We start from the raw sequence: 23,716 nt of genomic DNA on the forward strand, positions 1-23,716 counted from the left end.
GTCAAAAACCTTGGTGTTATATTAGACAGCAACTTGTCCTTTGAAAATCATATTTCCCATGTTACAAAAACAGCATTCTTCCATCTTAGAAACATTGCCAAGCTTCGAAACATGCTACCTGTTTCTGATGCAGAAAAGCTAGTTCATGCATTCATGACCTCTAGACTGGACTATTGTAATGCACTGCTAGGTGGTTGTCCTGCATCTTCAATAAACAAGCTACAGATAGTCCAAAATGCAGCGGCTAGAGTCCTTACCAGGTCTAGAAAATATGATCATATTACCCCAATTTTACAGTCTCTGCACTGACTACCTATTCAGTTCCGTATCATTTACAAAATATTATTACTTGCCTATAAGGCCCTAAATGGTTTAGCTCCTGCGTACCTAACTTGTCTTCTACCACGCTACAATCCAACCCGCTCTCTAAGGTCACAAAACTCTGGACTTTTGGTAGTACCTAGGATAGCAAAGTCCACTAAAGGAGGTAGAGCTTTTTCACATTTGGCTCCCAAACTCTGGAATAGCCTTCCTGATAACGTTCAGGGTTCAGACACACTCTCTCTGTTTAAATCTAGATTAAAGACACATCTCTTTAGCCAAGCATTCTCATAATGCATCTTATAATCTTGTACTGCAGTTATATCTGATTAAATGTACATTATTATTATTCTTTAGTTTGGGTTGAACAAATTATTTTTGCTTAGATGGAACAGCAGCTACGCTAATTATGTCTCTATTTGTTTCTCTGTTTCTAGGAATGACAGAAGCTTCAGTCTGTATCCAACCCTTAAATGATCTGAGATGACTGAACACCTGAGAAGAGATGATGTCAACCCCTCAGAGGATGCCAATGCTCAGACAACATACAGACTTACAGAATTTTGCCATAAGTTAAATATATTAAGTTTCTGCAATATATAAATATATTGTGGAAATTTAATTTCCTGTAGAGCTGCTTTGCAACGATTTGTATCATAAAAAGCGCTATACAAATAAACTCAAACGAACGAGCATTGACAGCAGCAATTGTTGTCCCCTCCAACATTTTTAAAGTTTATGGCCTGCCTAACTCAGAAACTGGAGTATCAAAATAATCTCGGAGTAGTAAATACGACTTGAGAGGCTGTTCATGTCCAATTTCTGATTAGAAAACTTTATTTCTGTAAACTGTATTTCTGATAATTCCGATAGCACGTGAAGGCAGCATAAAGCGTGCTCCGGCCCAGAACATAAAGTGCAATGTGAGCGCAGGCCAGCCGGGGGGATGGGGTGGGGGGAATAATCGCGCTCGGTTCAAGGCAACAGTGCCAAGTGTGAGTACACCCTAAAATTCCCTGATTGTGGAAACCCCGTCTGCAATTAAGAGACTTTATCTGACTTTATCATCAAGCTCTGGCAGGAGCCATTAATCTAATGGGCCATATCTCATTCTCTCTCTCCATAAAGAGATAGCACATCACATTCAACTGCCGTCACTTACCTGAGATGGCCGAAGTGTTTGGTGAGGGACTCTCGCGTGTCCACGGCAGCCACATTAGACAGGGCAAAATCATTGAGTTCAGGGAAATGAGCAAACGCTGCTCTCTGAAAAACAAACACCAGTCACAGAACTTCTGAAACATCTTAATTTAATAAACAGATTTAATTATCATAGAGCAATGAATCATCACAAACCACATGACTATTACAGAACAGACTCAGGTGGCTACTGACACAAAGATGATATGGGAACCAACTTTTTTCCTTACTGAAACCGAGTGCTGCATATAACATCAGACCACTGGCTTTGGATCATCTATTGTGGGTTATATGCTTTTAAAATATTCATTTAGGTAAAAGGGCATACTACATATTAATACATACGAGTGATACTACTAGTTATTTATAGGTCAAATACAGTGCACAATATAATAAGAGTACAAATCAGGCCTCCCACTCTTTTTAGCCAAATTATTTCTGTGGCTTTTCCATCACTTAAATCCTCACTTTCACTCCCAAACTTTCATTCCCTTTTATTATTAAAAATGAATTCCCTGAAATGACAAAACCACTTTGTTTGATGCACTCAGTGATTAAAATTGACTGTTTTTAAAACTGCAATAAATACATATAAATATTTTTCCTCAGATTAACATTACACAAAGTATAGTGTTATAAATGTACCCTGTATTTTTATGAAACTACGCTTGAATTATTGTGGAAACGCATCACAATGTCAAACAGGTCAATGTTATCAAACAAATGAATGCAGAAGAGCTGCTGAAAAATGTGTTCATGCGACAAAATGGCATAACTTTCCCTTGATTTTTCAAGATCATTCCTTCTTGAAAATTCACTATTTTAAAAATCCCTCAAATGAGTGTGGCACCCCTGACAGACTGATGAGTGTGTGTGTGTGAGATGGGTTACCTGTAGAGAGGTGATTCTGTCGTAGTGAAGTGTGGTCATCTCTTTCTGTGTGAGCGCATTTCCTGTCTGATCACTGATCTCAAAGCCATTGTAGAACTTCAACATGTCCAGGAGCTGAACACAGTAACAACAACAAACAATGATTACAATAGTTCAGTCTCTCTACGTCTAATAGTCTCTGTACCCTGTGTATATTTATGCTTGTGCTTAGGCCTGCTGTCATGGTTTTAGTCTTACTATTGTAAAGCATACTTACGTTTGCAGAAAGGCGCTATTCTAATAAACTAACAATCATAAGTTTAATTAATAATTGAAAAATCCTCCATTTTAACATATACTAGCAGGAGTGGTTGAAAAGGCTGTACAATTTGGGGCAAAAATTACTGATTTTTTTTTTTTTTTTTACGTTTGCCATTCTAAAAACTATACAAACCCAGGTTTGCTGTGCTCGTTTGCAGGGATGCACAATATGACCAAGCGACTAACTACAGAGGAAGCACGTGTGTTCAGTGCTGTACCTGGCAGAAGAGGTGACCCTCTTTCTCCCTGTCGGTGAGGTGAGACAGCTGGCAGTTGACCACCAGATGAGCGTCATCCAACACTGTGTTGAACCAGCGGCGGGTCGGGAGGAGAGCCTGGCAAAGACAGCCAAGGTTAGAAATATGTTCAAGTCGCGATGCAATGGACAGTGACAGATTTTCTCTTCTGTATTGTGATGCTCATCCGAATGTAATGGATTATCAGAAAAGTACAAATGTGAGGCGAGGTTTATTTCTATGCATCATCTGCTGATTTGCTGTTAAGATGCGGGATGCATCACTCAAAAGTGGAGGCACTTTCTCTGTCCTTATGTCATAAGATGATAAAAAAAAAATTGCCTTTCACTTATCACTCAATAAAAATGCAACTACTAAACAAAAAAAACTAAAAACACTACAAGGTCAAAAATGTTTAGAAAGGAAACAAATGCACAGATTAATTGGTCACAGTAAGATCTATAACATGCATTTAAAATGTTTATTTCATGCCGACTTTATCATATAATGAGAAAAACCAAAAGCAGCATCAGAACAAATGCTGGAATGCCAACTCACCTCCAGGTCAATCATGAACTCAATGAATCTCTCACAGTAGTGAACCTTCTCCATGGAGACGGAGCCTACAGCAACATGAACCACAAAACACACACATTAAAGCAGTGATGACACACCTCATTTCACAGACACACACACACACGGCATTCTGGGGTGGACGGTGGAGCTGGGTTCAGAGGGAAAAGCAGTGAAGAGAGAGTGACAGTATTATGATGATCTCATAAACAGGATGCGCTGGCCTCTTGCGTGTCTCACCATCTCCGGCCTGCACAGGTGGATGATGGGAGGAGGGCATGTCGGCCTGTGTTAGCGGAGCAGTGAGAGGCGCCCGCCGGCGAGCATCAGCTGCTCTGAAGCTGGGTCACGTCACAGGATGGTGAAAACACAGAGAGATATTCAAAGCAGAAATAAATCACTGCCTGAGGGGTGGCAGGAAGGCCTTATGGGTAACAGAAATAGACCACATCTTAACTTGTAGCACAAATGTAGGCAAGTACTTAAGTAGAAGATCTTTTAGTGTAATTGTCCAAACGTCACCTTCAGCTGCTGATTCACATGTCTTCTTACAGATTTTTATCATGAAAAGGTAAGATTAACTTTGATATTGTGAGTAATATTTCCAGATGAACACTTACTGGACTGAAGCAGCTCGGCTTTACTTGATTATCCATTAATAATATTTTAGAAAAATTAGTGAGTCTCAAATCTGATCTTTTGAGGAACGGTTATTTGCTCATCTCTCAATCATCATTGGATTGCATCGCATTATGTTTGATCTTTTAAATCTCAATTTACTAAAACATATTCCCCCAGTTTCACAGACAAGGCTTAAGCCTAGTCCTAGACTAAAATCTAAGTCTGAGCTGTTTCAACGGAAAGAAACTTGCACTGACTGATCTTCAAATATAACAGTGCCTTTGTTTTGCCTCAAGACGCACACCAGTGATTTTTTTTCCAAGTACGTTTATAAAAATGACGTGTGAAACCGGACCCTAACTGCAGATATAGAGTGACTGACTGATATTTATATCATTTTATGTAAGTATCTGCTATACTGTTATAAAGATCTCATTGATTTACATTACAAGCATCAGAATTTCATCATATAAATATCAGCATCTGCAACAATTTTTGTGCATATCTTCAAGTATGAGCTCCATATTACATATTGTCCATATTCTCACTATATCAGACTATATGAGCCATAAAATCCATATGTATCAAATATGATACTCCACAAAAAACACATATGCAAGATTAGATATTTCTGACTTATTTCTTACGTTAGGCTTTATAGAGTTAAAATAGAACAGCTATTTTAAGATTTAATATTTCACAACATTACAGTTGTCACTGTCTTTTGTGAATAAATCCAGTCTTTTAAGCATAAAAGACTTCTTTCAGAAACAAACCAAAAAAAATATATATTTTTTTTTACAACATCAAACCATACCCAACATGTACAGAGCAAAGCATAAATACAATCAATAATATTTAATAGAATATCACACAGAAACGCTGGTGTGAATAAACAGGTTTACCTGCTGCAGGGATGGACATGAGCACCACCAGGAATTTCTTGATGAGGGAAGCCAGAAAGGTGCGCTCCTTCTTAGCTCTGTGAAAACACAGTTCGTCAGACTCACAGGACATTGTTTTGAGGTGTTTCAGGTTTATGGGGTGTGAGGCTGTTTCTTACTGCTCCATATCCTGCGGGTCCATCTTCTCATAGTTCTTTTTAATGAGGTTCCAGAACTTCTGCAGTTTTGGGACCTTCTTCAGTTCGTGCTGCAGCCTCGTCTGAATAACCACAAAATCTGGAGTCACTTTCAAGCATCTCAAGCAGTGGCCATGCATGAAATATGGAGTAACGCATGAAATCAAAATTATATGTAATAATGCGTGAAATATGTAATGAAACAGATTTTAATTGAGTATAATACTGAGTTTTTGTACTGTAACACATGCATTTTGTAAAATGTGGCAGATGTAATGGACAGCAGGATGTAAAGCTCATATAGGACATATAGGAAATATGTGCGACGCAGTAATATTCACCGGCAGCAGACACATCCACATGGGCATTGAGACCAGCTTCTGCACCTGCTCACGGATCAAGTCCACTTCCTGTAGTCACAAAGAAACAGAAAAATATCTTCTGTTAGTTCTGTTTTATTAGGGATGAAGCCAAACCTCATATAAAATTAGTTCAAATTTATACAGAGCTTTTGAAGACATGTTTTTCAGTTTGCTGATTACTAATGCTACTTGTCTTGTTTTCTCTATGTGAAAAAAGTGTACATTGCATTTATTTCCAAATACAATCAAATTCTCACAAAGAAAAAAACGAGAGTGAAAATCAAGTGTGAGAAAATGCAAATTTGCTACAGGTGTAATTTTCTGCACTGGCTCCTGTCGCAGCATCTGTACTTCCACTATAGAAAGCATTCATCAGCTCATGATTCAGTCTGTTTGAGATTGCTGAGTTCATTCATGGTGGATGCTCTCTGAACACAGCATGATTGTAGCATCTCTAACATTTAATCAGGGACATTATAGGCCTATGATGGTCATTTTTATTGCTACTCAAACAGACAGCCTTCCTCCACAGTGCATGCGTAAGCAGAAATGTACATGATTAGCATACAAACACTAGACAATCTCATCAACAATGCAAATGCACCATCTGCTTCAGAGTGGGGAGACACCATGCCTCAAATTAGCAGCAACCCAAAAATAGACGAAAGCAGCTTTGAATCAAAGCAGTCATTATACACGTGAACTTCTGAGCTGCTATTTGGTTTCATTTCTGAAGTGTTTTGCACTCAAGTGTTTTGAGTGCAGGAAAAAAAAAACACAGTCTGTTTGCTCTGTGCAAGGCAACAGTGCCACCAAGTGATGTGCCCAGAAATGTCATGTAGCAAATGCTTTCAGAACAAATGCAAATATAGGAGGTTATTAACAATTGCTAATGATTGGTAACTGACCAGACTGTTGAAGCAGTGATCGAGGAAGAGCAGGAGCACTGTTTGCTCCTTCAGCGGCAGGCCGAGCTGCTCACCCGACAGACACGACTCCATCACACACTTGAAGAAGTGAGGGAAGTATGTGGGCGCTTTCTTAAAAACCTGAAGAGACAGAAACCACACTGTGTCACTGGCTGCACACTGACATCAAAATACACACTTAATGTTATCTACCTGCGCCTGTAAAAAAAAAAATATACATAAATCTGTGAAATTTATTACTGTCAGAACTTTACCTTGAAAATAGCAACCGCTGGCCACACTCACTTTTGTGGCCAGCAGTTTAGACATTAATGGCTGTGTGTTGAGTTATTTTGAGGAGACAGAACATGTACACTGTTATACAATCTGTACACTCACTACTTTACATTGTAGCAAAGTGTCATTTTTTTCAGTGTTGTCACATGAAAAGATATAATAAAATATTTACAAAAATGTGAGGGGTGTACTCACTTCTGTGAGATACTGTATATAATTTCATTAACAGAAATAATGTTACTACACACAAATGTTTAACCTTTCAAATACACAGACAACCACGTTAATAACACAGGTGGTAAAGAGCATGTCACATGATGAACCAAAGTTCATCACACAGTTTTTCCAGAAGCTGACGTAAATACTGCACACAGTGTCACTCACACAAATACCATCATGGTAACACAAGACTAAAATAATGTAATAAACATTCATTTAATAACGCAAGATGAAACATAAAACCCTCATGTTCATAACTCATGAGAACAAAATGTTATCTTGATGAAAGACCATCAAATGTCACAGAATTGTGAATGTCTATTTACGTTTTTTCATTCTGAATAAGATGACTTGTTCTTTTCACTTCCACAAACTGTACCAGTAACAGTATTTTACTGTAAAATTATATCAAATGTTCTTAGACCTGTTAGAATAAACAGGTTTTAATTTGGCCTTTTAACAGGCTTCCAGTGTTCAAATTGTGATCACTTTTGAAAGTAGTGTTCATTTTGTTACTGCAGATCTCAAGTCTGTTCTGATCTCATCGTCAACTATGGTCAAACATGTGCGGATCAACGGGTAGTGATGCAAAGAAATTTAACTTTTTACAGCTTTCATTAAGCCAAAACACAAAACTGAAGATAACATTTCTGTAATTTTTTTTTACAGTTTTTCGAAATGTTTGCGCATCGGTAGTGAAGGTGTTGTATTCAATGTCATTCATGTACAGAAGTGTAACTTATTTTACATAGCAGTGCATTTGAAGTGAGTGTTTCACATGCATCCATAATCAACCGTTTAAAACAAACCTCCCACGCGGGAACATTTTCCCGAAACTTCTCATTGACGATACAGCAGATGGACATCAGGAAGCCGTTACTGGAGGCTTCAGGTGTGTAGTTCGGCCACAGGTAGTTCTCCAGGTACTGACTGCAAAACCAACAAGAACATCAGCAAACCACAAGTCCTACAGATCCACTACTAACTAAACCTGCGCGGAAATCACCAACCTGAACTCCAGCAGCATGATTTTTCTGATGGCAAATCTGAAGAGAGACAACCAAAGTCAATATGCATCAAAGCTGTCAAATTGTTCATTTCAGACACTTTCATATAGAGCAGAACAACAGCTCTGTTGGCACCAAAAATAACAACAATCATAGTATTTATAATAATGCAAGAACTAAACATATAGAGTCTTACTTTGAATTAAGAATCTCATTCTGGTAAATGTCTTCAATGACCTGAAAATAGAAAATATTCAACATTCATAAGCCACATCCTGAATAAAGCTAGGCTTTCAAATGAAGTTGATCATTCACTGAACACAACAATACTCCAGCATAACTTCAGTATATAATCTCTATATGCTCTGTAAAGTCATATATCCTGCAGACTGACGCTAAAAGGAGAATTAAACCTCAAAGCCTCACCTGAGGATCAAATGCTAGTTTGTTCTTGACATGAGGAGCCCAGTATTTGTTTGAAAGCTTGAGAGAAAAACACAAAACAGGAATAAATAACCAATTTAAGCAGATGTAAAGAGTTCATAAAGTTATCATAACTCACCTGAGTGACATATTCCGCGTTAATCTGAGACACCGGAGGCGCGGAGGTCTTCATCACTCTCGAGTCCTTCTGCATGATTATAATGATGATCAACAAAATATAATAATCCTGTGTCTTACTGATCACTCCAGCTTCTGTGTATCAACTCAATGCCTGAACATCGTTCAGCATTCCCTGCAGAGATCAAATACACGCTGCAGTGTGAATTAACCAATACTGCTAATCAATACAAACTGTGTTTATAACAGAGACGTTGCGTAGCTTTAGCTGTATGCTAACATGTGCAACTGAAAGTCGCGGCGGATGACAACTTTCTGAGTGTCCTTTCAAAATAAAAGCCGGAAGACTCCCATTGCAGAAGAAGAGATTTCAAGGATTTTCAAAACTAACTCATTTATTTTTACCCGATAATAATTCATGGAGTTTGGCATAACCCTAACAATGTATAATAATGATTTAAAAAAAAACATAGCATTTGAAGATTTCATTAATTTACATGACTTTTCTATTTATATGGCTCATACTTTTAAAATAAGGCTTTCTGATATATTCAGTTTTTCTGAGATTGTGGCTCAGTCCTCATTCTTTGTGTTGTTGGTCACTTTTTCAACATGACAGTGACTATATATATATATACATTCTCCCAACGTGACATTTTAGCATTTGTGCTTATAGCTTTGGCAGTTTAGCTCTTTCGTGGATGTTGGCTTTGTGAAGGTCTCTGTGGTTGGTTTTTGTGGAAACAGGGTCTTCAAGGTGAATAATGTCACTTTGCTGCAGTAGTTCTGAGGTGTTTGGACACAATGCTTCTTAATATTCAATAGTCCATATCAGTAATAAAAAAAAGTAAAAATAGAATGAATGTAATATAGTGCATTTATTTAGCATAATGCTCCTCTCAAGAGTTCATTTTTCTAGCTACAAACAAATTATGGACTTTGAATGTCATTCCTGATGTAACATTACATGGCATGCTGTTTACAAGCTGTTTTATTGATTTTTTATGCAGCTGAAATGCTCACTGATTGATTACATGAGACATGATTCAATTCAGTAAGTTGTACGGTTTCTTCAGATGTTCGTTCATGTTTATTTGGTGCTATAGCTAGTAGTAAAGAGAAAGAGATGATTGGTTCACGTGCCATTTGAAATGAAGTCACAACACATTAACTAGCAGCAAAACCACATTTATTGTTTAAATTTCATTATAAAATTGACAGAAATTGAAAGTTGAGACTGTTTCATATCAAAACTATCAAAGCTTACTGCAATTCCATCAGAGAATCACTAATTCAACGTCAATGATTTCAGAAACAAAACCAATTTCCAAAACCGTTTCAGCCTAAATACAACAGAGTATTTTCGGTTGCCTGAATTTCGGTGCATCACTGCAGTCTACACATTCAAAACACATGAAAGCGTTTCCTAATTATACAATCAGTTTTGTTTTAACTGCAAGTATATCCTAATGCATGTTACAACGACAGCACAATAAAGACATTACTCTGTATTACAGTGTGAATGACCTGTTAATAATCCAAACTGAACATTCATTTGCACTTAAACAGTTCCACACAAAAACGCACACAGAGATGACACACAAAGATAAATAAGCTCTGATCTGAATGGGCAGGGAATACTGAATGCCTGAGGTCAGCGTTGATGTGGAGTTGAAGCAGCAGGTGATGATGATATTCAGTCTTGAGGTGAGTCTCTGTACAGGGCAGGTGAACGTCAGTCTGAATCGACCAATGAGGCCGTGGGATTCATTGCACGTGACCTATCTGATTTGTCCGGGTCTATCTTTGTCCCTGGCATATCTGGCACAGCTGGCGCAGCAGAAACTGGAGTAATACTGGCTGGAGCACAGGCGTGCGTACACAATCAGCTTACAGTTCGCCAGTTCAGGCTGATCCACGCAGTCCGGCGACGACCCCGGTCTCCCACTGAAATCTGCAGATGCAGTTAGACACATTAAAATACATTCACAAGTGCACGTCATCACATGATCATGGGGGGAAAAGGCAAACTAATTTGGTGTGCTGTCCAGAGTCAGAAATTAACAAAAGGCTTAGGGCAAAAAAATGCCCCTGAACAATTAAAATGCACTTTATTGCAGCTGTGGTGATTAAAGTGAAATGTAAAAATGAATGAAAAGTGTCGATTCACAGCATCATATTTAGATCTGCTCACGTTGCGTCAAATTTTGTACACCTTTTTTTTTTTTTGCAATGTTGAGCATTATAACAATCACGCAATGGCCAATCAGATGCATTCAGATTAGTGACTGGAACAATTAAAACATGTTTAGTGTGCGTCACTGACTGAATTCACTGAAAACAGAGATTATATATTAGGCACGACTAAAGTCGTGAAGCCCTTCAGTGATGAGGAATGTTCTTTACTCGCTTTCTGTATATAATTTATTCACTACACAGGGCAGTTGAGCAGTGCTGCCCTGTGGCACATCGACATCCGTGGGGGCTTTATTGATCCTGAGGTCACCTGAAGAAACGGGAGAATATTACAAGCACACTGCAGAGACAGAAAACTCAGAGGATTTTATATTTGATTCAAATACTGGAAAAAGAGACACACCAAAAACCCTGAGCTGTATTTGGCGTTCTTCAGACTTTTGGGTGTTCGTGACGGTGCAGGTATAAAGCCCTGAATCATCTGATGTCAGCTGGTTAATCACCAGTGTGCCATCAGAGTGTTGAGAATGCCTGCGTTAGGAGACATTTCACTTTTAATATCGTAACAGATGTCACAGAAAAGCAACTGATGACAAAGAAGGCAATCCCAGAATGCACTGCAATGAAAACAAGAGATGGCAGATGAGGCAAGAAAAATGTACACATGTATTTCATTCAGCAGCACAAATTATTACGGATATTATCGTTAACTAAAATTAACACCATAGAACATTTTCATTATTTGAATTAGAATTAAGTGAAATAAACTGGTTTTTTTTTATTATTATTAACAATCAACCTTATGTTCGCATATTCAGTGCATTTTTAAGGCTAATTTATATAATAACAGCAAAAATCAACTGTGAATTGAGGCGAGACACCCCAGGTGAATACAGTAAAAAGTAAAAAAATAAATAAATGTATCGATGTTATCATACTTACCCAGCTCACTGATTACATTAAGAATTGCAAACATTTTTTGTATAACATTTTTTTACACAAATGTTGTTTAAATATGCAAATGATGTGTTATCTAATTAAATATGCACTAATTTGCATACATTTATAGAACAGAAATCTAAACATTGAATGAAGCCAGGTTTAAATGTCTTGTTTTATTTTGTTGGCATATTATAGTTTTTACAGAGGGGATTTGGGATTTCTATTTGGATCACTCCATAAATCAAAACAGAGTAAAATGTTCTATAAACCAGTGTGAATGATACATGAGCAAACCCCTCTGTAAAACCCCTCAGAATAAAGATAGCAATAATACTGTGAAGTTTGGTGTTTGTAAGTGCTGCTGAAGTGGAGATTTCTGGCTCCGTGCAGGAGAAAATGCTCGTTTTGGGAAAATAGCCTTTAAAGATATGAATTGTAATTGAAATCTACAGACAAATAAAGTGTTTTAAAAGAAACACTTAAAAAGTGTATTCTGGATGTTGCATTCACATATCTCATAACTGACAGATGCATGAAAAAACAAACAAACAAACTAACAGCATTTTTGCCTGTAGTGTCTTGCTCGGGTCTCCTTTGCTATTTGTATGGCACACAGAGTTGCTGCCTATCTAGTGCATTCCAAATCCATCAAACTTTTAATGTTCCATTATGCGTAGGACGCAGCTCTTGAAGGGAGCCGCCTATGTAGACAGCATAGAGCAAGTCAGCTCACTAGGGTTTGAAACGGAGCTATAGAAACGCATGCAGATGAAGGCACCTGAGCGAGTTGAGTGGCTGTCCAGCTCTGCTCCAGTGAATGGTCACCGCGTTCATGGCTGAGACTGGCAGCACCACGCACCGCAGTTTGGCCGTCTGACCTGCTCGAGCCTCGACCAGAGACGAATAGTCAATGCTGAACCTGACAAATGCAAAGGCCAAGGTGAGTAATGAGTGAGAACATATGCTGCATAATTAAACCAACATTTAACGATGGATGTCTTGTACCTGGAAGATGAATGTGATGTGTATGACTGGGAAGAATCTGTCTCTGATATTCCTCCACCGTTCTGAGATGTTCCTGTATTTGAAAGAAAATGTGTTTTGGTCATGTAAAAATCACTGCCTGATATGACTTGATTCCTTCATTAAAAGAGCTGTAAGTAAATAAAGAGACTGGATAGCGCTAACCTGAGACAGACAGGTAAATGTAGCGGTGATCTCTGTCACGGTCTCTTGTGGCCACACACAGAAACCAGCCAGAATCCAGCAATGTTATGGGACCCGCCAATAGAGAGCCGTCCGACCGCTGCCGATGCCTGAATGATCAATTACTCATCAACAAATCTAACAAAGACTCGTTAAAGGAGTAGTTCATGTTTTAGTATGTTTACATGCACAACATACAACAGCTATAATCAAGCTATACAGGTTTTTTGTGCAGTCGAACTTCGTCTCTCTCAAAGTATACATCATTCAATGTCAAAGACATCAATTGTTGTCCAATTAACATTTGCTAGGCAAAGTCAAGCTACAATCACATTAATTGGAAATCACAAAGAGCAAAAGAGTAAAATCAGACAAGCACAATTTCAGTCTAACAGAACCATTCAAAATAGAATGGCATTTTAAAAATATGAATTATGATTAAATCAATATGTCATTACAAACTTGTATGACATAACTTTTTTTTTTTTGGAAAATAGTGCACACTGCTTTTTTCCATTAAAACAAAACTATACCATAATAAAGCAGACAATGACATAATGTAATTATTTTCCCTAGGTTTTGCAATATACGTATATGCAACAGGTAAAAGGTTTGGAATAATAAAGATTTTTAATGCTTCTGAAAGAAGTCTCTTCTGCTCACCAAGACTGTATTAATTTGATCAAAAATACAGTAATTTTGTGAAATATTAAGTGATAAAATATTAAGAGATTTAAATGATATTTCCATTTCATACATTGTGTATAGAAGGAAATAAAGAGCATCAGGTACTGACCTGGTGAGATCAACAGGGACACCATCCCGTCTCCACTCCACGATCACAGTGGAGGAGGGCCGAGGACTCACCCTGCAGGGCAACACTACCTGCTGACCAACCAGACCCTCCACCGTGGAGGGATCCGACTTGTCGATACTCACACCTACAGCTGTCCAGCTGAATCAGAGGAGTACAGACAGCAGGAGGAAAGAGACAGGTACAGAAACAGAGAAAAGAGGGGGAAAAGACAGAAGGGAAGGGGGTACAGACAGACATGCATAAAAGAAAGAAAGAAAGAAAGAACACGTATGACTTTATGCTGTACTATTGGGAACAGCAAAGCATGTGCTGCAGTCACCACAGCAAGCATAAAGCTCAGCCTGACCGGCTACAGCTGGAATGCAGGACCCCCAAAGAACAACACCAGACCACCATGCTGACAATTCACCCACAAGAGACCACAGGGAGAGGAGAACTCAACTAGAAGAACCTAGCTCTAGAACACCATCCAGTTTCTAATGCATTCAAACGAAAGATCTGAATAGGTTAGAAACTGGATGGTTACTGTACATGAACTTCGCTTATGGACCAACCACAGAGTGCTGCAGGGATGTTTGCATTTTAGTACTTTCAGTTTAATTGACTTTAAGTCAATGGGTTTTTGATTAAATGCCTGAAATAAGGTCTGTTTAACACAAACTCAAGATATTTTCACAATTTATTCTATGACATTAAATACATCAGTAAAACCCCCTTGTGATTTTATTAAAGCGTCTACCTTTCTTGAAAAAGGCAGTTGTTAACAAATGTCTAAATGAGACAACAGAGGTTGTTGGGACATTACAGAGAACAGGAAACCTCATCTATTAACTAGTCGCTTTCACAGTCTTGCTGCAAACAATTCTAACTCAAACTTACAGGGAAAATGTTTTTAAATAAAGACTGAAAGAGTTGTTGAAGTTTAATGGTGGTGACGCTGAAGTCATGTGATCGTGATGTAGTTCGTTTATAGCCTATGTGTAGCTTTTTACTTCTGTTGATTGTATTTAGGCTTGTGTATATTTGTGAAAATTATCATGATGAACGTGCAAGAATCATAAATATATGTTAGTCACAGTGCTTATTTTCGGCAATAATCTAAAATTCAGTGGCCAGTATTGGGGTTTTTGTTGAGGGAAAATTACACCATCACTGCAGCGCTCTGTTGCCATTTCTCAGATCTCAGATCAGCTTGTTACCATGTACTAGCTGTGAATTTCAATATCATAAATTACTCAAAGCAGGGAAGAACATTTCAGTTATACAGACAGTTACACAAATTCACAGCAATTTTTTGTTGTTGACAACATTAAGTCAAATATTGCTTCTTTTGTGTCTTGTTTCAATTAATTTGCTCACTGTTGTGTGTCACAAACAACATCATAATTCATCAGGAATATTTCCCAGTGACAAACACTGGAGGAAATGAGGGTTAGGCAGGACTGGATCAATTCTTTAGTAAGTTACATCATGTTTTAGCCTCTCAGGATAAGATGGTCAGAAAAAACTAAATTACTTCTTTAAAAGTGATTATTGTTTGTACCACTTGACGACTTCATCGACAGCCTTTGTGAAAGAATAGCATTGTCTTCTAGAAATGCCCTTCACGAACGTAAACATGATGAATGGAATTCCTTGTTCGATGGAAGAAATCCCATTTATTACTTGACCCTTTATTATTTAGGACTGGGTGTTAGTATTAGGATGTGGAAATCAAAAAATGCAGTCAAAATGTATTGTTGGCCCTGGAACATTCAAAGAAAGTTAACTGGTTGATGAGCATGTTGATCAGGCACCGATGTCAACTCTTAAATCTGACGGGTTGACTGGAATGTTGTTCTAGGACCAACAAGGATACTGATCCATGAATACTCGGCAAAATCACAGCAAGTGTATATGTGAGGTGTTCTACTCTACAATCTGTTTCACATACTACAACTGCGTTGGAAAACAGGACTTAGGAGAGACACACAAACAGTCAGGGATGATAGGACCCCGCGGCAGATTTTATTAGGTGTAATTAATCATGTCCCTCACACACACCTGGGTATAGGAGGGGAAGGTAAACTAAAACTAACTAAACACTAAAGCAACAGAAAGAGGAGGATAACAGTCTGTGTCAGGGGAAATAAACCAGTCCCAAAAGCACAGCAATGTCCAACACGTTGCAGTGAGGAGTGTCAACTTCTACATGGAGTGTGTAGTACATTAGTAAGATTAAGAAGCGTGAGGCAAGTTGTAATACATGAAAATGACATTACGCTGCATTCAAATTGCAAATGTGTTTTAGAGTGTGTACACAGGGTCCAAATTTAACTTCCTAATTTGCCAGTTACTTATATGGGAAAAAAAAAAAAAAATCACAACTCATTTAAGTCTTACAAATGGTCAAACTTCATGAATGATAGTCTAAAAATCGCTGATTCCAAGCAATTCCAATCAAAGACATACAAAATCTCATCAAGTTCTTTTGAGATGCAAATGTTTCCTGAGAAACCAATCTAGCCTGTATATGATGTTCCGTGTATACTATTGTCATGAGGGCAAAATTATATTTTATTAAAAATACAGCTTTATGGCCAGCAATAAATATTGGCAAAAAGTTAACTTTGGATCCTGTGTGTACATATGCAGAACTCTGTTAGTAAAGCAATGCTTACTATTTGTGCATGTACAAAGCATATGCATTTAACACGCCTATGTAAGTCTCTGTGCATGGACTGCGGCTCCTCTCTTGGCTCTTCAGCAGGGCATGAAGGGCAAACAGCAGAAGAGAACTTGCAGGGGCTTGGGCTTGGGAGAGGAGTAGAGCGATCCAGGGCAAGTTGGAGAAACTTACCTGGCAGCAGGTCTGCTCTGCTGCATGGCACTGGGGTCCAGCCGGTGTATCGCACCACTAGAGCTGTGGTGGATACGTGCGGGGAAGCGATGTCCACCGTGCTGCAAAGACAAGACATGCGGCTGGTCCCGCTGGCTCAGTTCGGATCTCAGGCACATCCTCTGGCATTCCTCCTCCGAGGCGAAGTTGTTGCTATTGCCATGGCAGCCACCATACCAGAAATGCATGCAGCGTGAGGCAGAGCGGTCGTAGTAGTAACGGGATGTCCAATTACCGCATGGCCCGACCATACGTGGTAGGTCACAAGACTGAGAATGCTGTGCTGAGGAGCCAAGGGGTAAGAGACAATATGCCATCTGTTCTACAGAATTTGACTACAACAACTTTCTTCAAATACCAGTACTGTAGTCGAGACTAATCAAAAATGAGACCAGAACAGTGTCATCAGAGTCAAGACCAAGTCCTCATGCGCCTAAGTCCATGATAAACCGAAGCCATGAAAATATACTCAGCCTTGAGAATTACATTGTCTTGGTCTTGCACATATGTGACCCTGGAGCACAAAAGCAGTAATCAGTAACACAGGTATATTTGTAGCAATAGCCAACATTACATTTTATGGGTCAAAATTATACATTTCTCTTTTATGACAAAAATTATTAGGATATTAAGTAAAGATCATGTTCCATGAATATATTTTGTAAATTTCCTATCTTAAATGTTGAAAAAAAAAACGTATTAGTAATATGCATTTCTAAGAACTTCATTTGAACAACTTTAAAGGTGATTTTCTCAATATTTAGATTTTTTTGCCCCCTCAGATTCCAGATTTTCGAATAGTTGTAGTTGTCGGCCAAATATTGTCCTATCCTAACAAACCGTACATCAATGGAAAGCTTATTTATTTTAGCTTTCAGGTTATGTATAAAACTCGATTTAAAAAAAAAAATTACCCTTATGACTGGTTTTGTGGTACAGGGTCACATATTTTCATGGGCTTGGTCCCTTTGGACTCAACCCTCCTCTTGGCTCCAACTCAAATGGGCTGGTCTTGACTACAACACTTTTCTAAGGCTCTGACATATTATATTATGACTTACTATTGCTGGGGGGGTTGGAACACCCCTCCCCATGAGTACCACCAGCGGCCGTCACACCATCATAGCAGCAACCATATGTGGACTTCTGGCAGTCTGTGGGTGCAGATGGTATGTCTGACTTTGTAGAGAAAATAACAAACAAAAAGGACATAAAAACATCGATAGAAAGAGACATTAGGGCATTTCTTTCTGAGGATATACTATGTATTAATGCAAATGGAATATTGAGATGGAATATTCCAGGAACCCAGAACTGTTTATTTTGTGAGCACATTAAAAAGTTTTAAAAAACAATGCAAGTAAAAAAGCAGTGCCAATTAATCTTCCCAAAGGAATCTTTAAGATAGAAAGTCAAAAACCTTTAGACAGATCCAAGAAACTCACATATCTAGATAAAGCAATCTAAGAGCAAGCCTGTCAAGAGAACATGACATATTTCCTCAAAATTCCCAAGCAGTGGACAGTCAGCGACCTCCAGTACCTGTACACCAGACCAACTGAAGTAACGCCAGCCAGGGAGGGCAAGACCCTGAGGGGCTCAAGGGGGAAGAGTTGAAAAACCTGGAATACTGACTTAAAAACAGACCCTAGAAGCCCTGATCTAGAGGATCTTGCCATCAGGATGACTGACTGTAGCCCTGATCCCTACCTCTTGCCCCTCTCCATACTCATCCTGTGCCTGAGCCCAAAACCATGTAAGAGTTGCGATCATTGAATTCTTCATGGTATCCATTTTCCTCCCTGCCTTCCTACATTGGGGCTAATCCTATCATCACTGCTCTGTCCTTGTAAACTCTGGAAATAGGGCAACTTCATTAACACCTCACTGGCGAGTGGGGCCACAAAGGAGGAAGTGAACAATCTGTGTGGCTCTCCACTAAAAACTAAACTAGGCCAATATTTTCATGAACTTGAAGGGTCAAAAACAATATGGTGTGAATATCTTTGAGACCAGCTTAAGTAGTAGGTTTTTGGTTGACAGTTGCATCTATTGTTCTGGACTGAATACAGGGGCTTGAAGGTTCTCCGATTTGTGTTCCGGCCAACTTCTTTTCCAAGGACGCCATAGTGATGACACTTTTTCATGGGAAATGTCCTTCTAGGAGGCCATGTTTCCTTTCTGCACTGCCTGCAAGGAGTTATTTGTAGACATGATCTTGACAAAGAAGCTCTTTGATCTGCAGTTTGTATTGTATCAGTAGTTGGCATATTATGTAGTTTCACTCCATCAGCATTGTTTACACCTATGACCTTTCGGCGCAATATGATGATCTGGAGCAGCGGTGGTGACTAGTCCTGCTTCTGAATGGCCAACTTCCTGAAGAGTTTAGCTCCAATGTACCTGCCTGGAAGTTTTTAGTGATCCCGAAGACCTTGATTAGCTCATCCATGTGTGTTAACTGGGGCAGGGAAAGCCCTGATCTGGAGAATCTTGTCATCAGCATGGCTGACTGTGTGCTAAACATAGGCCTCTTTGGGACAAAGAGCACCTCAAGCTCCTCCTTTTACTGATCCTGCACCTGAGCCCAAGACCATACAGGCGATACGATTATCATTGAATTATTTGTGGTGTTCACACTTCCCTCCCTGCATTCCTACAGTGAGGCCAATTCGGTTCCCAATGCTCAGTCCTTGTGGACTTTGGGGCCGAGGGCAACTTCATTGACTCCTTGCTGGCGGCCAAGTGGGGCCAAGAGGGGGATATGAACAATCTGTGTGGCTCTCCACCAAAGACCTGCCAGCTTGAAAGTTGGCACGACAGTTCACAGTGCCATTCCCTATTATCAAGGACCTCAGTCTATTGTTCAGGCTTCCGGTCTCCCTCCATAGAGCCTAACTCATGAGTGTGAGTGAAATGTATCTGTCATGTTTCTTTGAATCCTTCCATCTTGAGTGCATGTTTTATAGCCACTAATTCTCACTCACTGGGAGAGAGATGAGAGAAAGCAGGGCGTAGAGAAAAAGGCATAGATGCACCTTACTATTTTCTGGGGGAATACTGGGAAACGTCATTATAACGTGTAGCAAGGTTTTGTGTCATTTATTTGCGTTTTCAGCATTTATTTTTTGTGAAATTAATTCCTATAAATCTCTAATATCTCTTTGCTAATCAGACAAGCTGTGTATTACAGTTCCAGTGCAAAGGTGGTCATGCTTTTTCTGTGGCAGCTCTAAGATTGGAATGGTTCACCATTGAAGATTAAGGCTCAACTGATGTTTTAAAATCCATCTTAGGATATATTTATTTTCATTGACGTTTGAATGTGTTTGTCTTTTGGGTATGATGATATGGATGGTTGTTTTTAATAAAAAAATGTATCCAATGTTTTATGTAATTTTTTGTTTGATATTCACAGCACCTTGGTGTACCTTGTACTTTTGAAAGTGCTTTATGAAGTATGACTTTGAGTTGAGTTGATTTCACAAAGAGTAGGAATGTGGTAGGTGCTTATTGTAATGACATCTAAAGGTGCTTCTGAGTACACTTGTTAAATGGAAACAAAATGTACTGGATTAAGGTGCTGAAACACTGTTCTGGAGCATTCCAAACCAATTTGATATGTGCAAATGAAACACTCACTGCTGGAGACCAGTGTGGCCAGGAATCTGGACAGCCCTCCTTGTTGGGACCTTGGGCTACGGTCACACCATCATGACAACAGCCGTACCTGAGAGAAGTACATTTGTATTACATTTCTGCTAACTTACGGTTCAATCATGACAACTCGTGGAAGATTTCAGCATGGTAATGGTTATGACAATGTTAATGTGTTTGGTCTTGGCGGAATAGATCTGCTACGCTGCTGCTGCTGAATTGCTGCTGCTGTTGATTATTGCTGCTGCTGCTGCAAACAAGTACGGGAACTTGCTACTGCCATTGCATATGGCGATACGGTGCTGTGAGTATCTAAGACATACTGCTGCTGCACAAATAGCATATAAAAACCTGTAGCAGATCTAAACAAGTGGAGCTGGGGAAGGTGGTGGGTTTCAGAGGAACTCTGAAAGCGCGCTGCAAAATGCTCAAATGGATGCTAACCAGCCATTTAAATGTAAAGCAGCAAGCTCATTGGCTGTGTATGCAACATGAACCAATAAGCTTGTGCCAAGTCGTTTAATGCTGTGAATATCATCAGTTACGTTAATACCCGTCAGCCTGCGCTATCTAGAGTTTCAAGACTGAACTATACATTTATACTGTAAGAAAGAAATGATGCATTGTGCCACAAATAAAATTAGTCTCTGTGATTAACTCATCCATGTCCATGTGTACCTGCTCCATGTGCACGATGGTAGGCTTTGGTCGTGGGGACAGCCTTGGCTCTGTGGTCCACTGGCTGAGGTACTTCCATCAGGACAGCAGCCATAGTAGGTCTGGCTACAGTGAGGGGTGAGAGGCGTGCCATGAGGATTGTGGACAGCATTGTTTTGAGGAGTTTCTGTTGTGTTAGACAATAAAAAACAACAAGTACCTTAATGAATGTTTCAGACAGGGAGCTTCTTCACAAAACAGAAAGCATATGGGTCACCTGACTATGTCATTCCTTAAATGTCTTATTACAGGATACTTAATTTAATTGGATCTGTCAAACAAACCTTTGTAGCAGTTATTACGATGGAAAAACCTAAGCAATGTATTGCAATTATATGTACTTTTAAATTATGAACCAGAGCAGTGTCACAGATTTTGATACTAATATTGATATTTAAACCTCTATTAAATAGATTTTTCTTCAGGATAAAATTAATAATTATGGCCATTCAATAATATATTTGAAAGCCATGATTTTTAACATTTAATAGGCATTTATGAACAACTTTTGGCAAAAAAGGATGTTATTTAATTTATTTATTGTTAAACAATCCAAATTAAAAGTAGAAATTAATGTGTTATTTTTCCTAGTCCTACAAAAATATACAGTAAAACACAATCCCTCATAGTGTTTTTTTTTCCAGATCCAGGTAACTAGTCTCAGATGTTTGTTTGTGCACCCAGGAACTGCACACAAAGACCATCTTTGACCAGCATAAATTTCCAAGCTAGTCTTAGCTAGTTTGTGCTGGTTTGATTCTGGTCAAACTGGTCTAGACAAAGCTGTTTAAGCTTGTTGTGAATTGAACTTGGGATCTGACTAAGATCAGCCTTACATACAGCATGTGTGTACGGATGGAAAGATGGATGGACAACTATGTTTAGAAACAAACCTAATGCAGGATCCTCAATGTACGGCAGGAAGCCCTGAACGGTGTTATCGTGACCTGTTGGGTCCTGCATGCTGGGCACCTCTGCTCATACCAATATAAGAAAAAGAAAGAAACTTCATAAATAAACTGGATCAAAACCATTGAAATACTCTAAAGAAATCAATACACATTTTTTGAGATCATGTATCATATGTGAAAACGCTATGCATTCATGTGCAGAATATATGTACACATAATTCTGAAAAAAGCTGTTACCATGAGTATAAAAAGCTAAAATCTGTGTACCCTGAGGCCTGTAGCAAGGCTGGGTGTTGCATCTTTCCACGGTAGGAGGTTTGGGTTTGGACTGGCACTCCTCTACCCTGTACAGGTTTCTCTGTCTGTCTGAACAGATCACCTGCCGTTCCCGCAGCCCCGAGCCACAGCTCTTGGAGCACTTGAGAGAGAGTTTATAGGCAGGTAAGCTTATGTCATATTTAATCAAGAGGGAGGGTGTATGCTTATTCAAAGGCTAGTCTGTAAATGAGGTGTGGATTCTTCCTTACCAGGCCCCAGTCTCCTATATGCCAGCCAATGGGGCTCCTGCAGACAGGCATCTCACAGGCCTGTGTCCTGGGCGGCTTCGGTTGGGTCCCACATGCGTAGTCCTCCAGAGAAGCTCCATCTGAACCCACGCACACCACATCTCGCGTCTGTTTCCCAGAGTCACACGTCACAGAGCACTACACAGACATTAAAGGGTTAGTTCACCCAAAAATGAAAATTATCCTGTGTTTTACTCACTCTCGAGGCATCCTAGGTGTATATAACTTTCTTCAGACGAATCCAATCGGAGTTATATTAAAATTGTCCTAGCTATTCCAAGCGTTGTCATTGCAGTGGGCGGGTGTTTCTGTTCAACAGTCCAAAAGACGTCAAAAATAAGCGTGCGCATCCATAATAAAAAGTGCCTCACACAGCTCCGGGGCATGAATAAAGGCCTCCTGTAGTGAATCCATGCGTTTTTGTAAGAAAAATATCAATATTTCAAACATAATAACCTTTAACAGGTTTGAATTCATACAGCAATCCACCGCAATATATAATCAATTATAATTTTAAGATATTGAATACTAGGAATGTTTTTAAGCATTTATTTTTGTTTGTTTATTTTTACATATTTACATATTTATATTCACACTACGTAGAGAAAAAATACAAACTAGTTAACTAATATTAACAATGTGCACTACATTTATTACAGTTTTTATTATCATTTATTTATCTTTGTTATGTATTATTCAACAATAATATTCAGTTCTGCTCAGGCCAATTAAATAATTTTAAAAGATTAAATTCAACTTTTGGTTTTAACAATGCATTAGTAAATGTTGCCATTATCATTAACAAACATTACTAAATTTTTTAGACCTATTTTTCATTGTTAGTCATGTTAACTAATGATAACAAATGGAACTATGTTGTAAAGAGCAATGTTTTACTATAATTCCATAATTCTTTATTACTGTACGTTATTCAGTAAAAAAAAAACAAATGACAGCATCTGTATTTAAACTAGCAGACAACTAATAATACAAATAGCAGCCAAATGTGAAGTATAAACACTACAATTTATAATAATTTTTTAACATTAATGTATTAAGTATTACTTTCAGAAACAGAATATGTATTTAGAATGGTTAATTGTCATGAAAATAATATGACAATGCAAAAATATGCTACATTTTCTTAAATGAAGACAAAAATGAAAATCTGCCCTATTTGGCCTATTAAGTTCATTTAAATTTTAGGATGGACAGGTTTTTGAGCTATTCACATAAAACGTTCTTACAA

General features: G+C 38.6%; 2 protein-coding genes across 6 annotated transcripts in view; both read right to left on the minus strand.

Annotated features, from left to right (window-relative positions):
- The window catches only part of LOC306886563 (RNA helicase aquarius-like), a 56,106-nt gene extending 47,223 nt beyond the window's left edge, over nt 1-8,883 (minus strand). For both annotated transcript variants that reach the window (XM_079443754.1, XM_079443755.1), the window contains exons 1-13: nt 8,579-8,883; nt 8,443-8,499; nt 8,213-8,253; nt 8,020-8,055; nt 7,819-7,939; nt 6,494-6,634; nt 5,565-5,633; nt 5,206-5,306; nt 5,048-5,124; nt 3,507-3,571; nt 2,931-3,047; nt 2,413-2,526; nt 1,484-1,587 (exon numbers count right to left, since the gene is read on the minus strand). In XM_079443754.1, coding sequence (XP_079299880.1) covers nt 1,484-1,587; nt 2,413-2,526; nt 2,931-3,047; nt 3,507-3,571; nt 5,048-5,124; nt 5,206-5,306; nt 5,565-5,633; nt 6,494-6,634; nt 7,819-7,939; nt 8,020-8,055; nt 8,213-8,253; nt 8,443-8,499; nt 8,579-8,653 — 1,118 coding nt within the window. In that variant the 5' untranslated portion in view covers nt 8,654-8,883. The remainder of the gene's footprint in view (nt 1-1,483; nt 1,588-2,412; nt 2,527-2,930; nt 3,048-3,506; nt 3,572-5,047; nt 5,125-5,205; nt 5,307-5,564; nt 5,634-6,493; nt 6,635-7,818; nt 7,940-8,019; nt 8,056-8,212; nt 8,254-8,442; nt 8,500-8,578) is intronic.
- Nucleotides 8,884-9,750: 867 nt separating this feature from the next.
- Nucleotides 9,751-23,716, minus strand: part of LOC306886172 (papilin-like) — a 32,363-nt gene continuing 18,397 nt past the window's right edge. For all 4 annotated transcript variants that reach the window (XM_079443086.1, XM_079443087.1, XM_079443085.1 and 1 more), the window contains 13 exons: nt 22,429-22,605; nt 22,169-22,319; nt 21,884-21,964; nt 20,952-21,117; nt 20,259-20,346; nt 17,678-17,795; nt 16,578-16,899; nt 13,718-13,876; nt 12,904-13,031; nt 12,721-12,793; nt 12,494-12,634; nt 11,177-11,304; nt 9,751-10,531 (listed from right to left, as the gene is read on the minus strand). In XM_079443086.1, coding sequence (XP_079299212.1) covers nt 10,359-10,531; nt 11,177-11,304; nt 12,494-12,634; nt 12,721-12,793; nt 12,904-13,031; nt 13,718-13,876; nt 16,578-16,899; nt 17,678-17,795; nt 20,259-20,346; nt 20,952-21,117; nt 21,884-21,964; nt 22,169-22,319; nt 22,429-22,605 — 1,905 coding nt within the window. In that variant the 3' untranslated portion in view covers nt 9,751-10,358. The remainder of the gene's footprint in view (nt 10,532-11,176; nt 11,305-12,493; nt 12,635-12,720; nt 12,794-12,903; nt 13,032-13,717; nt 13,877-16,577; nt 16,900-17,677; nt 17,796-20,258; nt 20,347-20,951; nt 21,118-21,883; nt 21,965-22,168; nt 22,320-22,428; nt 22,606-23,716) is intronic.

The sequence above is a fragment of the Barbus barbus genome (genome assembly GCF_936440315.1).
Source record: "Barbus barbus genome assembly, chromosome: 20".
Classification (NCBI taxonomy): Eukaryota; Metazoa; Chordata; class Actinopteri; order Cypriniformes; family Cyprinidae; genus Barbus; species Barbus barbus.